Raw genomic sequence first — 16,044 nt, 5'->3', positions numbered from 1 at the left:
TTATAGGAAACACACATGCGTGGGCCCCACCCTGGTGGGGAGAGGAATCTCTACTCCTGGCTGCCTTCCAGCGAGTTCCCCTTGAAATCTGTAGGCAGCGCAACGGAGCCCAGACCCCAGAGCTGCAGCCCGGGCCTCCTTCCACTGGGGCTCCTCGCTCGAAGCTGCCACTGATGAATGGCAGCGTGCTAAGACGCCTCTGCCTTTGTCACTGTGTCCTCAGTAATTCCTCCTAACAGGAAACAGATTTCTGTGGACGTAAAGAGCCCCAGTCCCTGACCTTTCCACTTCAGACTCAGAGGGTCTGAGTCACATGTGCTACGTTGCCTAAAGAATTAGCTGAGTCTCTTGTCACACTGTTGACACATTTAGGGGCCGTTCAGTGGCACGTTTCCTGCTAAAACAACTCTGCTGAAAATGTCTCAGAGTGTCCTCAGATAGCCACAGGCTTTGTAATTGTTACCAGATCCGAACAAAGCAAGATAACACCTTTGAAATTCTTTTACGAGGTGACAGGTGATGTTAACTCCAAGGCCACAGATGCTGAATTGGAGGAAGGATAAGGTACCGGATTTACGGTTCTCTCTCTCTTCTGCTCTCTTCTCACGTGGTTTTCTGTAATCCTAGGAATCCAGTGCCGTTTCGATAAGCAGGGCTGCCTTAGAGAGGATATTTAGCATTTCCAAATAGAGATTATTGTCTGGTTAACTTCTTACCAAATGTCACCGTCTTTCCCCCCAAAACCTACACTGAGAGCTTTATCTTTCTCTGAAACCAGGTTTTTAAGAGCAGAACGACATAAAAATGCACACACATTAGGATTGTTTAAAACAACAACCAAAAAACCCTCTACCGTCTTCGACTAGACAGAAACTTTTATCACATGACAACAAAACTCAAGTCATAAGGAAGCCTGCACAGTGACCCATGAATACATCTCTCGGCTGAGTCACGGGTTTTCACATAGTCACATTCACTCGACTGTGAATCACCAGGGGCTCAGACCCCCGTGTGGGGCCCTCTTAGGCGCCATCCTCCTGTTTATTCGGTGTTGGGCTCCGTGGAAGCGCAGCGCCTCTTCATATCAGAACTGCACGGGGGAGCCACCACTGCACAATCCACGGGTGGTGGTTAATAGAAATGCAACTTGAACTCTGTCCGCCAGGAGAGTGCGGAGACCGGGGTCCTCTCCCGAGTGCACGGCCTAGGATGTGAGCTTCGAGTAGCTGGGAGGGGAGAACCGCCTTCGCAGGTACTTGAGGACATAGAGGGGCAGACAGCTGACCAGAGTGATGACAGACACTTTCCACAAGAAGGACAATGTGGCAATGAAGTACACGTCTGCAAGCAAACAGAAGACAGCAGTGAGCGGGCAGGAACGTGCCGCCCAGAGCCGGCGGGGCGGCAGGGCCATCGGAGGGGACGCGGGCTTCTCTCCCGCGGGGGATGTGCTCATAGCACCCAGGCTGCCAGCCTGACTTCCCTTCCCTGTCTCTCTCCTCCTCTCTCTGACCTGCTTCTGGAGCTTCCGGACCTTCCGTGAAATGCTGTTTTCAACAACTCGGAAAAGAAAACTGGGCAAAAAAATCCCCCTTCCAAGTGTTTTTGATTTGGAATCTGACAGCTGGAGTTCTTCTTCCTAATCCCGGCAGAAAGTGACGCTCAGACACACTGTTCTTCCCAGCAACTTTTCCCCTTCGCCTCAGCAATGGTCACAGAAGCCAGAGCCGGGTCTGAGGGTGGTGCAAAGGGGGGCGGAGACCCCTCGTCAGGAACAGTGTGACCTGGAGGGGCGGGGAGCTCCCCTTCCTGCCGCCACACAGTCAGGCCTGCAGTTCCGAGGTTTTTGCAACAGAGGAGCGACAGCTAGTGATTTTCAACAGTACCGGGAGTGGATGCCTGGCAGCCGCCTTCCCTGCCTCTTGAGCACAGGCTGGGGGAAATGCAGCGGGCACTGAGTAAGCACCTACTAAGTGCCAAGCCCAGAGCCCCAACCATGGGCCCAGTCCTATGACTGGTCCACATCTAAGGTGACGACCAAAGCTTCGTGAGGGCAGAGCTTGCATCTTCTAAGCCTCTGTGACTCCCTGGCCTCAAGCCACTGAGCGCACAGTAGGTGCTCACAAAACCTATTCAGAGAGGCTTTTCAAACAAGTGTGAAACTGTTCTAAGACTTCACTTTTCACGGGAATGCTCCTTTTTCCTTTATCAAAACCTTCTTAAAGAGCGTTTACTGATAAGGAAGAGGCGTGATAGAAGATGCTTTCACGACAAGGCAGAGTTTCTCAAGCTAATAACACTGGTAAGTCCTGCTGGACTGTCATTTACCCTCTGGATTCTCACCATCTCCATAGCTCCACGGAGCCCAGCACAGTGACCAGCTCCCTGGAGAAGCCCACTAGGTCCTTGCAGGACTGAACGAATCCCCTTCTAAGCCAGCAGGCACGGCGTGGTTTTAAAGAAAACACTCTACATTAAGATCATGCCCGCCAGCCTCAGTTCCAAGAGGCTGATTCTCAACTGCCACTTGTCCCAAGGGACGCCAGTGAGCAAAGGGCGGGCAGCTGAGTACCAAGGCCTGCTGGTAAGACCCTTGGACCTGATGGGCGGGCCCTAAGTGCAGGGGGGTCTCACCGATAAATTCGTGGAGGAACACCAGGGAGGCGATGTAGCAGGCCAGGCTGAGCAGCTCGGCCACTGTCATGAGCCAGTGCCAGGTCTGGATGGTCAGGGCCACCATTAGCAGCTCCGTGAGGATCAGTGACGTGAAGGAAATCGCCACGATGTGCACGAATTCCGACTCAAACAGCAGCAGCGCCCCGTACATGATGGTGCTTCCTGCAAAGGCGGAGGGAAGTCTGGGTGGGGAGGGGCCTCTGCTGCCCACGCAGCCCGCCCTGCTGGGAGCCGATGCCTCCCCCTCCTTCCCCACCGAAGGCTCACCCTGCTCACTCACATCTGACTCCTTTTGTTTTTCCCATTCAGACATGAAAGGTACCATTTGTTAAAGAAGGTGAATGAGTGGTACTTTATGGAGGTTTGAAAGAGAGGCCTCACATTCTAGTTTTCCTATGTTCCCTTTCGGCTGTATATAAGAGAGAGTTTACGTTTATTTTTTTCTTAACATCTTTATTGGAGTACAACTGCTTTACAAATGGTGTGTTAGTTTCCGCTGTGTAACAAAGTGAATCAGGTATACGTATACAGATATCCCCATATCTCTTCCCTCTTGCGTCTCCCTCCCACCCTCCCTATCCCACCCCTCTAGGTGGTCACAAAGCACCGAGCTGATCTCCCTGTGCTATGCGGCTGCTTCCCACTAGCTAACTATTTTCCATTTGGTAGTGTATATATGTCCATGCCACTCTCTCACTTCGTCCCAGCTTCCCCTTCCCCCTCCCTGTGTCCTCAAGTCCATTCTCTATGTCTGTGTCTTTATTAATAGAGAGTTTATAATTGGATAGAGGGGGAGAGGAAGAGACAGAGAGAAAAAAAAGGAAAAGAGGCAGAGAGAGCAACTATCTGGATTGGGTGGAACAAGAAATAGAAGTTTTTGTGTATTATTTTAAATGACAGATGTATGTAGTCAGCCACAGAAGAACAAATACTGTACAATCCCACGTATATGAGGGATCTAAGCAGTCACATTCATAGTGACAAAGTAGAATGGTGATTACCAGGAACTGTGGGGAGGAAGGAAAGAGGTGTTTGTTGTTGAATGGATACAGAGTTTCAGTTTTGCAAGATGAAAAAGTTCTGGAGATCTGTTTCACAGCAACGTGAACATATGGGACACTACTGAACTGCGCACTTAAGAAGAGTTAGATGGTAAATGCTATGCTTTGTCTCCTTTACCCCCCTCCCTGCCCCCAAACACAAAAAAATGATAGGGACAACCAAGAGAGACCCTCAAAGAATTACGCACCTGCACTGAGGAGAGAAAGGAAAGTGGGGGAGGGTCCAGATAAGTGCATTTTCACCCAGAACTGCGGGAACTCAATGGGGAATGTCTCACGTTGACCAAAAGCACTAGCTACGTGAGATTCCTGCTCAAGAGCAGGAGACCCTAAACCCCAAAACCCCTCAAATGATGGCCTATTACAACAGTGCTGGGGATGCAGGGGGTGCAATGAAGCACCACTGCTTGTTATTATGAACTTCCATGCAGGATTTGCGTTCTTCGACCAGCTACATACATGTCACTTTGCTACACTTCTCAAAAAAAAAAAAAAAAACAACAACCCTCAAATTGTTTCAATGATAATTTAGCCCCTAACAAATTCAACGGTCTACACTTTTTGACCACACATCCCATCAGAAAAAAACACTAAGAATGAATCCCTAATGGACGATGTGGATTTGTAAATTATCCACGTGTACCTGTGCAGACAGACATAGAGAGGTAGCAGGACCACTGTGCAAATGTGTCAGGTACATTATAAAACATACATGACAACAGAAGTTCTAAAAAGAGGAAAAAATAAATACGAAGAGAGGTTCTGACATTTCCTTTTCATATTCCAGTAAGTCATCTCACAAAGCCTGTACCGTCTGAGGGACCCTCTCTGGAGGCCACAGAAGCAAATATGTTGTTCAAGAACTACAACTTGACTTCAGAAAAAGTATCAGAACATTCCAGAAAGCGACCACTTTTTGTTACAATGACTTGGACACCTCAGCAGGGTTTGATTAGTATTAGTTGTACTTTTCTCTGACTTTGTCTCAGTTAAGCGGACAGCACCACCTCACGTGTGACTCTGTGCCTGATGAGCAAGGCCTTAGAACCCGAGGAGGGGGCTCCCTCGGACACAGTGCCACACTCCTTACTGCAATCTCGGCATTCCAGCTGCTTCTCTTTGTGTTCTACAGACAAGAGAATGGTGAAGTTGACCCTGGGGCCAAGGCCAGAGCATAAGACAACAGGTGTTTTCACCCGTCCTTACCTTGATAGATGCTGATCAAAACCCATATCAGGAATGTCTTGTAGGACAACGGCCGTCCCTGAATGAGAGAGAGGAAGACAGAGCGGGCTAGCGTGCGGGGCTCATCCAGGGCACGAGCCACCGTCAGGCTACCCTCCACCAACCAGACAAGGAAACCTGCCTGTTTTCGTCAAAACAGTGGCTCACACACGTCAAAATACATTAAAGAAACGATGTTTTTTTAAAGAGAATTGATATTAGATGGAAATATTGGGTTGGCCCAAAAGTTCGTTCGGGTTTTCCCGTAAGATGTTACGGAATAACCCGAACGAACTTTTGGGCCAACCCAATAAATCTGCTCTTTATCAAAAACCCCTTGAGGACCAACAAATGCAATCACACACACACACTTTTCAGGATTGTACACAAAAGCATTTCCAGGAACAGACACAAGTTGCAGCTACAAAATGGAACTGTCAGGGGCTTTTTAAAAAGGCATTAGGAGGTTTGTTTTAAAAGCTGACATATCACTGTACAGTTTAGTATTCTTTACATGTGCGTATCGTACTTTAAGAAAAGACATATACTTCCACGCCTTCCTCTCAAAACAAAGCCACCAGTTCAAGTGTGTTCACATCAGACATGGAGGGTCTGTGTGAAATATGTTAAAACAGGGAGGGAGGGAGGGAAGAAGGGAGGGAAGAAGGAAGGAAGGAGGAGGGGGCTCCGTGAACCTTGAGGAGATCCTTGTAGAGCTCAGGGTACAGCATGGCAACTTCTGACTTCACATCTTTGTCCAGGACCAGAGAAAACACAGGAAACATGGTATAGATGGTGGAGTACCTGGGAGAAAAAAAATCACCGCAGGTAATATCCAGCCAGTGGAGTACGAGCCATGTGCTGCCCCAGCCTCTGGAGCCCAATTTCCTTTCCTTCATTCAACTACTACGTACTGAGCACCTGGTATGTGTGTCAGGGCCAGTTCGAAGCACTGGACATTCAAGATGAAAAGCAGACCACAACGCCTGCCCTTGGAGAGCTTCCGTGCTGGTCGGTGAGTCATAAAACAAATTCAGTAAACTATACCGTGTGCTGGAGGTAAAGTGCTGAGGAGGGAAATACAACGGGGAAGAGGGAATGAGACATGGGGCGAGGTGGTGCAATTTTAGAGAGGGTGGACAGGAGACGGGGCATTTGAGAAAACACCCACAAGAGGTAACAGGGAGGCCATGCCAATATGCGAGGGAAGAGCATCCCAGGCAGAGAGAACAGCAAGTGCAAAGGCCCTGAGGTGGAGGTGTGTCTGTCCTGTTTGAAGAACAGCGAGGCTGCCAGTCTGGGTGGAGCTAAGTGGGTGAGGGGGAAAGCGAAGAGATGAGAACCAAGAGGGAAGAGGGGACCAGATCATGGAGGGACCACATGGAGCACGGCTCAGGGAACCCCTGGTTCTATTCAGGCATGTTCTGCCACTCTTCCAGGACCTGACAAAGGACAGGCCATTTTTCCAATTAGAAGCAGGCAGGATTCCAGTGCCTACTCTCAGGCCGAACATAAAAAGATGGAAGGCATACTTTTAAGACTCCACTGGGACCAGCCGGCCTCTCTGTGCTTCCCACCTTGGTAACCAGGGGAGTGCCCTGCCAGCATCTCTATCTAGGGCATGTGGTAACCAAACTCCACCTACCTGGGGAATTCAGAGACTGAGCACATCCTCTCAAAAGGTCAAAAGGAACGTCCTAAATTCCAGGTCAGGAACGGGGGGTGGGTTTGATGGCAAACGTAGCAACTGTCCAAGGGACAGCGTGCCTCACGGGTCAGTGGCATGCAGTGGCCAAGCTCTATCAGGGGTAACCCGGAGAGAGCAAGGCTCTGGCCGCCTTAGAGAACCACCAGCAGGATGGTCCACTATGGGCAGCCATGGCAGAGAGGGTACTTTCCAGATGCCCCTTCCACTTTTTCTAAGACCCGTCAGTGGCTTCCTAAGAAATCACAGTCTGTGAAGCTTCACTCTTGCCTGGTGTATCAATCGGCTGACCACCTCAGGCTCTCGTGGGCGAGCATTCTTCAACCGTCAGGTATGAATGGACCACGAACAGATCGGAGTCTGCATCCGCAATTTGGTTAAGGGCTTACCAGTTCAAAAACGTATTCATTCGAGAAGGTTCTAAACCAGACTGCCAGACCTGCCTCGACTTGGGGACTGACGGGTCTTCACATGATGCTTCCTCCTTCTTCTGTGGCATTTTAGGGAGGTTTCATTAAAAATTAATACCTTGCCTGGACTTCCTTACCCAATGATGAGGAATCCTTGATAGAGAGGAACGGAGGCAAAGTAAAACACGGAGGAAAAGACAGCCTGTGCCGAGGAAAAAGGAGGATGTTACCAAAAACAATGACCAAAGCCCTTGTGTTTGTATCAGAAAAATAACAGCCAACGCTTACCAAGCACTTATTTCACACCCGCACGGTCACGGTGCTTTAAGTATATTAGCTCATTTAATTACTACAGCAACCCTGTGAAGGAGGTACTGTTATCATCATCCCCATTTTACAGATGAGGGGAGTAAGGCACCGAGAGGTTAAGTGACTTGCCCAAGATAGCACAGCTCATAAGGGACAGAGCCAGGAGTCACACCGGAGAGTTTAGCTCCAGGGGCAACTCTCAGCTCCTCTGTGAACATTTATTAAGTTACACAAGCTGGACCTGGAAATACTTTGTATCTGATCTCAGTGAATCTCCAGAAGAACGCATGAGATCAAGTCCTAATATCGCTTACATTTTACAGGAGGGGAAACTGAGCACATAAACGGCCCTGCGGGACTCAAGCCCAGTTCTGTCTCCAGAGCCCACACTCCCGATGGCTCAGAATTACCACCTCACTGGGTGTACGATCGATAAACGAGTTGGTGTACGTATTGGAAACAGGTAGGGGAAAATATCCTCCGCCGTGAGGATATGCACCAGTTTCCCTGGAGGGTAGGACCGCAGAGAAGGCTTCACTTCTCATAGTACATGTTTCACTCTACTTGGAAATTTTTACAAAGAGCCCACAACCTGCTACTTTTGCAATTAGACAAAAGCAATAAAGATATTTACGAACCCCTACTGAAATGTCTGCTTCCGGATTTGGAAAATATTAGCTACTGGCAGTGAAAAGGAGGCTAGGGAGATAAAATCAGGCTTGATGCTCTGTTACTTCCTTCTCTGAACATCTACCGGCCAACAGAAGCAAAGTGACCTCAAAGCTAATTTCTATCAGTATAAAACCTACAGGAGGCCAGGGACAACTGTTGCCTAAAGGCTTTTTAAAAACCGAACGTGGAGGAAAAGGCTGGGCCAGGCTAGTGGTTAAAAAGAGCGTGGGACAGAGACCCCTTCCCCTTATCACCCGCTGTGGGTGTTTGCTTGGCACAGAGCTCAGAACACAGGTGGCACCTAGAGCCATGGTCATGGGCAGCCCCGGCCACACCCAGTTGTGATTTCAGAACTGAAAGGTGAAATCCGTTTTTCAAATGACTTCTCACCCAGGCTGGGCCACTGCACAGGAAGGATGGTTATAAAGACGTCAAGAATCTGGTGTTCAGTTTTACAGAGCAACACCAGGAGCCTCCTTCTCTAAAAGGGCCAGACTGACCATAAAGCCTTCACCCTGGAAAGAGCACTGTGGAACATAAAAATGCGATGTCTTCGCCTATCTAAGGGCCCACTGTCAAGGTGCAATGCGAACTGGACTTGCCCTCAGCCAGTCACTTTCAGCACAGCGGACAGGGTTAAGGGCGCTTTTTTGGCTTTTTTTTTTTTCCTACAGCACAAAGAACAATTCCTCATGCTAGAATTTTTTTTTTTCTGCATCGATGTTCACGGTAACATACAGGCATTTCAGAAGTCAGCTCATCCAGGCCAGCTTTTGTGTGTTTGCCCGGGGACAAGCTAATTAATCTCCCGGTGATTAAAACCATGACATGCAGTTCAGTTGATGAGCTAACATAAAATAAAAGTACAGATGCGGTCTGATGAACCGTAGGAGCTGTTGGCGTTTAGACTGTGTTGATGAAAATCACTGTAAGGCTCCTTCTCTCATAAATGCAGTTGATACTGAAAACATAAACCCCACCACCACCAAAGGCATGGATGAGCCAGTGGAGGGTGAATTCTCATGTACACCAGGCAGCGCCACTCGACCCTTTAAGGCAGGGTGTCTTTCATGTACGATTAAACACCTTTCCCACAAATTAAAACATCACCTTAGGTTTATGCATTAGCCTGTTTTGTTTTTATTAATAATGGTAAGGACACCTTCAGCACTTGATGCCTTAGAAAACTCTCTGCTTTTCAAAGTAGCCCTGTCTGAGGGGCAAGGGCCAAGATGCTTGGATGGAGCAATAGAGGAGTCTGATGCCCACTTTACAGGTGGAAAGACTGAAGCCCAGAGTGGTAACGTGACTTGTTCAAGGTCTCAGAGACACCTGATGATATGGGTTCCAAGATGTCCCGGGCCTATGGTTCTCACCACTTAACTGGGGGTATTTTTCACCTAAACGCCCAAGGAGGAAAGTCAGCCAATAGTTTTTCAACACCCAAAATGTTTCCTTTCCCTCCCTTTGGCCTCCTTCCTAATACAACTTCATTGCCACAGCCTGATGACACACTTTGAAGGAGCTGGGGAGAGAGAAGATGGGAAAATACCTTACACATTCTAGAATCCTTTTGTGAAAGAGCAAGATGTAACTCCCTGAGAGGACTGACGATTGGGATAACTACACTGGATTCCCAGCCAGGCTGCACCGGAGGCAGAAGCGAGATGCCCTGGGCTGCGCCACCCTCGCTAAGCGCCCCCCTGCATGTGGAAGCAGCAGCTGGCCCTGTGGATGGAGGGCAGAGGGGCACACCTGCATTAAGGGCACAGGTACCGGAATCCCCTACCTGGGTAGACTAAATCCCTGAGAGACACTGCACCGATTTCTTGCCCACACTGGGCCTCAGCCTCCCCATCTGCAGAATGGGCACAGGCTACAGTGAGGACTACAGGTGAGCCTGCATTGCGAACACTCAGCCTGACGCCCAGGGTACAGGAAGCACTCAAGAAAAGCAAGTCATTCTTCTTTTGTGGCTGCTCTCTGTAGGTCCTTGCTTCTGCATGTGGAAAACTTAGGGCCGGGGTATTCACTCGGCATTTAACTCGGCATCTTTGCCTCTGGCAAACAGGATAACGACTCACCCCAATATGAGCACCCGGGTCATTTACACTACCGCCCACTTCGTGCCAAGCCCTGGCAAGGCTCACATCGGCTCCGCACGGCAAGCACAGCCTTCGCCCCCAACACAGGAAGGCTTCGGGGCGGCCACTCCAAGCTCTATCGCCCAGAATGTGGCGGGGGCTGGGGGGGAGTTGGGGGAGGGGCATTGAAACGGCTCCAAAGTGGGGACTAGTCCTCGGCCCGTGGCAACCACGCGGCCGTGCGCACCTGCCCACCCACCTGCATGGTGCTGATGCAGAGGCTCCTGTGGATCACAAACTGGCTGAGGGCGGCCGAGCGCTTGTAGCTATTCCGGCCGTGCACCATGAGTAACCGGCCAAGGTGCTTGAACTGAGTGATGGAGAAGTCCGCAGCCAGCGAAGCCTGTTTTCCTTCCTAAAATCCGACGAAATTGGGCACCGTCAGGAGCACGAGAGGTCAAGGCACTTTTTTTTTTTTTTTTGAATTGAAAAAGCAAGAAACAACTGTAAGGAGATTTTTGAAGAACTTCAATATAGGGGTTCTTTGGTTTCCAGCTATACACGGTTGGTGGTCTGAGTCTAAATTTGATTTTAAAAGAGGAATTTATTGAAATAAAAAACATTCATAAGCGCAGACACTCATAATTGGGAGGTCAAACGGATCTAGTATTAAGCCTTGGGGGTTAGGCCCAACCCATAATGTGTATCAGAAGCAAAGAATCATTCTAAGATAGGCATTTAGCACTCAGCTCAGCTCAGAGTTAAACATATGGGGGAGGGGGAACAGCTCATGCTACCAACGGTACTAAACTGAACATTCCCGAACATACAGCTCTGCATGTTTCTAGTGCAGCCCTATTATGGGATTCTCTAATTTTAAAAGGCACGTGACGGATGCCACTAATGGGACAGATGGACATCACAGCCTCCTGGTGCGACGCGACAGGAAGGCACCAACTCCCCTTATGTGCTCCTCACACCAAAAACGCAGAACCTGAATCAGATCCATCCGACCCACAGACGTCGTGGGAGGTTCCACAGCTGCCCCAAATGCTTCCAAAACATCAAAGTCGTGAGACACACCGCCTCCCCCCACAAAAGAGCTGGAGAGAAGTGTTCTCCATTAAAGAAGAGTGAAGAGACATGAAGACACGGGAATAAATACAGTGCGCAATCCTTCACTGCTTCATGGAGATTTCTTTTTAAACACCTTGAGGACAACTAGGGAAATGAGACCATGAATATTACATGACATTATCATATCAATGTTACACTTGGGGTGATGCTGTTATTTTGCTTAGGTAGAAGAATACACCTGTTCTTAAGAGATCCAAGCTGAAGTATTTAGGGGTAACGTATCCACAACTTATTTTCAGCTGATTCCGAGAAAGCGGGAGAGAGGGGAAGGAAGAGCAGAGGGAGAATCCTGCAACTGTTTACAACTGGGAAATTACAGCAAAGAGTAGACGGGTGCTCACTGTTCTATTTCAACTTTTCTGAAGGAGTTACATTTTTCAAAATAAAAAAGGTCCAGGCAACGTACAAAATGGTGGATCTACATGTTTTGATGTATAAAGCTACATGTTCTGATGTATAACGAAATCTAAGATATAGCAGATTTAGGCAAGCTGCATTTTAAAAAAAGCATAGTATAACATTTTAAATTTTACATTCTATGTGGAAATACTGTATACACATGTGTAAGATGTGTGTGTGCATACATATGTATTTGTGTGTGTATATATATTACATATATACCCATAACTATTAGTATAGAAATAGACAAAAATTCTGGAAGAATAACCAATGTTACTAGTTTTATACCGCCATCTAAAAGAAAGGATGCACGTTATCCATTTCTAAATTGTTTCGGGGTTTTTTCTCACAGTGAGCACTTTTTACTTTTAGACTCCAAAAACCAAAGGAATCAGAATATAATTCTGAACAGAAGGGAAAACGTTTTAGTACTATAAGCATCGTGTAAAGAATTCCATCTACTAAACTCAAGTGTGCTTCTTAAAACCTGCATTAAAGGAATCCATACAGATTTCAGACATAACAACTCCTTCAAGGATCACTTAACTCTGCAATTTCAAGTAACTGTCAACTGAATGAGAACCAGAAAACCAGGGGGAAAAAAAAAGGTAGAAAAGAAAAAACATTTTTGGAAATTCCAAATGCAGGAATGTATGGAAGGAAACACATAAGGGAGTATCTCCTGCCCTCACTCTCCGCCTCTGTGCTCCTGCTTTACACACTGTGCTAACAAACGTGGTGACCAGCCTCCTTGCCTACAGTCACCGCAAGATCACAAACGAGAGAGGGCAGGGTGAACTATACACGGCTGGCACACAGTTGACAGGGAAGGAAAGAGGAAAACTGCTGTACTGTAACACACAAACTTAGCCTTTTAATGAGGGGCAGGACTTCCCTGGAGACACAGTGGTCGGGAGTCCGCCTGCCAATGCAGGGGACGCAGGTTCGATCCCTGGTCTGGGAGGATCCCACGTGCCGCGGAGCAACAAAGCCCGTGTGCCGCAGCTACTGAGCCTGTGCGCTACAGTCCGCAAGCCACAACTGCCGAGCCCGCATGCTACGCTACTGAGGCCCGTGTGCCTAGAGCCCGTGCTCCGCAACAGGAAAGGCTACCGTGGTGGGAAGCCCCTGCACCGCAACGAAGAGTAGCCCCCGCTCGCCGCAGCTGGAGAGGGCCCGCGCGCAGCAAGGAAGAACCAACACAGCCAAAAATAAATAAATTTTAAAAATAAATAAATTTAATGAGGGGCAAACCACGCCACATTCTTCCATAATCCCCAAGAGATCACCCCACAGTGTGATAACTAATGCTTTTACTGACAACACTCCCAGGAAAGCGTTTGAAGTACATTCGCTGCACCCTAAGAATGTAGCAAAACACTTTAAAAAATTAGGTTTTGGCAAGCAAAGACTCAGCATTTGTCTGTAAGATAACAGTGACAGGGATCTGTGACTTGCAGATTGTAATACCAGGTAATTATGATACATGATTCCTTATGCTCTGTAATTGTAATCTAGAATTTCCAGAAGCATTAAAGCTGTGTCTTGGAGGGAAAATGAAACTCCAGCTGGTGGAGCAACTCCCAGCTAAGGACACAACCACTTCACATCCTGACGACCACTCGGCAGAAATCAGCACACACGGCCCCCACCCCACGGGCTCACCTTTCCCTCGACACCCACACCGCAGTCAGATTCTTGGATCATACTGACGTCATTGCCTCCATCACCTGCGGGTCACCCAGACCAGAGAGAAGAGCCAGGAGATTAGGGAGAGGCAAGAAACATAACCTTGCTTTTCGCTGCTACTTCAAATAATCATACACGTGCTGCCTCTCACCGCATGCTAAGCGTCTTTTCTGCTCTGCTCCACTTAATCGCTCCAGCAACCTGCAGTAACACATTCTTATTTTACAGGCAGAGGAGCTGAGAGTCAGAGGAACCAGGTGACTGGCTGAGGGTCCTGGCCATTGAGTCACTGAGCAAGGGAACTGTGTCCATGCCACGTGGGCACAACACCGCACGCCCTGCCTCCAAGGTGTGGGTGTCTCGCCATTATCAGCAACGACAGACGTTGCACGTAGGGAACGCTGACTGCGAGGGCAGCGAGCACTTCTTAAATGCTACTGCCCCTCTGACTCCTCGTAAGCACCATTTGAGAGAACCACTGTTACTCTCCCCTTCTACCAATGAGCAGACAGGCTCAGCTGGGGGAAGGAAGCCCTCCGGGACCCTCAGCTAGGAAAAACCAGCAGTTTGGACCCAGATTCCTCTCCGCAGTGTGGTCTTAGCCCCCAGGCATTGCTGTGTCCCATGTCACCGGCAAAGGAAGCGCAAGCTAAGGAGGAAAGCCCTCAGCTTGCTTCTCGACTCTTTCTCAAAGCAAAATACTTTAATAACAAAAATAGGGCCAAAGGGGGAGGGGGTGTCAATGTCACGGCCTGAATAAAGTGGCCTGGGAACCTGAACACCAGGGCGGCGGGACGCAAGCACGCCTGGGGGAGGTCGTCTGCGCAGGCGCGGCAGCCCCTACCTACTGCACACGTGAGCTTCCCCGTGCGCTCCTGGAGCAGGCGTACGATCTGGGCCTTCTGGGTGGGCGCGCAGCGGCAGCAGACCACGGCCGGGCACTGGCAGGCCAGCTCCATGAACTCGTACTCGTAGTACTTGAGGCAAACCTGGCGGAGTCAGGGAGAGGTGGTGCGTCGGCCAAGGCCCCTCCCACACGGCAGCTCCCGGGAGGAGCCTGCTGGCGGGGTTGCCCGTGCCCACCTCCAGGGAGTCTCCGGAGATGACGAGGGCACAGTCGTGCTTCCTGCGGAAAGCGTTCAGCTCGAGGTGGGCCTCGCCGCGGTTGGTCACCTGGAAGGAAAGACAGGATGAAGGAGGCCTTGCTCTCCGGAGCTGGTGGAACAACAAACAGTGGCTTCCTGCAGCCTCATGAAGGCCATGGCCGCTGGCCCGGGACCCCACCCCTCCCCTGCCCCCAGAGCCAGAGACGAATTAGATCCTGTTTGCTATGACTCTGTGGGAATCCGGAGGGCCTGTACGCCAACCATCCCCTCGCACTTCCCGCAGGATGGCTGTGACCCACATAATAAAAATAAGAGCACAAAGCCACTGTGCTTTCATTCTGTGCCAGGCACTGTCCAGATAAGCACTTTTCAAGCATTTTCACCCCATCTGTTTCTCACAAGGACTCTTCGAGGTGCATGATGATAACAGTTCTACTTTACATCTAAGGAAACTGACACAGGGCAAGATTTGTTAGCCTGGCTACCGTGTCACAGCCCATCCACTGCAGAGCAGGCCTTGGAAGCCAGGCATCTAGCAGGGGCTTTCCTAAGAAGGCCCAGCTGTTAAATATGACACGCTTTGTGGACCATACAGTCTGTCACAACTACCCAACTCCGCCGCTACAGTGCCAAAGCAGCCACAGACAATACGTAAACAGATGGGTAGATCTTGTGTTTAAATAAAACTTTATTTACAAAAACAGGTGGCCGGCACACGGGCTATAGTTTGCAACCCCTGAATTCTAGAGCATACAGTGTGTTCTCACTATGTTCAACAGTTATGTTCTGGAAAGTTGCTGCGAATACTGAATTAGTGATTTTTAAACCACTGCTCCTGGGGGAGGTACAGGGCTAGCTAGGCTCCTATGAGCCTCTGGTCACAATACTTTTGTCCATCAGTCAATACATAACCTCATTTTCTATGTGCCTCTGTTTAAAGACATCTTTGAAAATATGTATTGTTGAAATAAGTCAGAGAAAGACAAGTACTGCATGATATCACTTATATGTGGAATCTAAAAAATAAAACTAGTGAATATGACAAAAAAAGAAACAGACCCACAGATATAGAGAACAAACTAGTGGTTACCAACTGGGAGAGGGAAGCAGGGAGAGGCAAGATAGGGTTACAAGCTACTAAGAGGTACAAGCTACTATGTATAAAATAAGGGGCTGGTGGAGTCAAGATGGCAGTGTGGGAAGACGCAGAGTTTGCATCTCCCCACAACTAGGGAAACTGCTGGACGCTGGTGGGGGACCTCAACACCTCAAGAGATGGGAGGAATGCTCAAGCGAACCGGTAAGACGTGGGGGGACTGAGGGGGGAGAAGTGGAGGCCAGACAAGACCAGAGCCCCTGAGGGGTGGCTGAGAGGGGGGAGGGGTTCCCACGCCTGGAGGGACCCTCAGGGGCTCGGATGGGGGTGGAATGCACCAAGCGTTTCCCCTGCCCAATCGGCCAGGGAAGTCTGCCTTGCTCTCAGTCCGGGTCCTACGCCCTCAGAGGCCCCCTCCAGGCCCCGTTGGTCCTGGGGGTGTAGGAAGGATGCCGGGGGAGAACAGGAGAGGCAGG

The 16,044-nt window shown here is 49.3% G+C and overlaps 1 protein-coding gene across 2 annotated transcripts in view; it reads right to left on the bottom strand.

Moving 5' to 3' along the window:
• Nucleotides 1-862: 862 nt before the first annotated feature.
• The window catches only part of ATP9A (ATPase phospholipid transporting 9A (putative)), a 128,403-nt gene continuing 113,221 nt past the window's right edge, over nucleotides 863-16,044 (bottom strand). For both annotated transcript variants that reach the window (XM_029220132.1, XM_029220133.1), the window contains exons 20-28: nucleotides 14,450-14,539; nucleotides 14,211-14,355; nucleotides 13,343-13,407; nucleotides 10,401-10,556; nucleotides 7,214-7,278; nucleotides 5,657-5,765; nucleotides 4,944-5,001; nucleotides 2,635-2,838; nucleotides 863-1,341 (exon numbers count right to left, since the gene is read on the bottom strand). In XM_029220132.1, the coding sequence (XP_029075965.1) occupies nucleotides 1,205-1,341; nucleotides 2,635-2,838; nucleotides 4,944-5,001; nucleotides 5,657-5,765; nucleotides 7,214-7,278; nucleotides 10,401-10,556; nucleotides 13,343-13,407; nucleotides 14,211-14,355; nucleotides 14,450-14,539 (1,029 nt within the window). In that variant the 3' untranslated portion in view covers nucleotides 863-1,204. The remainder of the gene's footprint in view (nucleotides 1,342-2,634; nucleotides 2,839-4,943; nucleotides 5,002-5,656; nucleotides 5,766-7,213; nucleotides 7,279-10,400; nucleotides 10,557-13,342; nucleotides 13,408-14,210; nucleotides 14,356-14,449; nucleotides 14,540-16,044) is intronic.

Source organism: Monodon monoceros, unplaced genomic scaffold (genome assembly GCF_005190385.1).
Source record: "Monodon monoceros isolate NGI ecotype Baffin Bay Population unplaced genomic scaffold, NGI_Narwhal_1 Super_Scaffold_13, whole genome shotgun sequence".
NCBI lineage: Eukaryota > Metazoa > Chordata > Mammalia > Artiodactyla > Monodontidae > Monodon > Monodon monoceros.
This window is presented reverse-complemented; position numbering and strand designations above follow the sequence as displayed.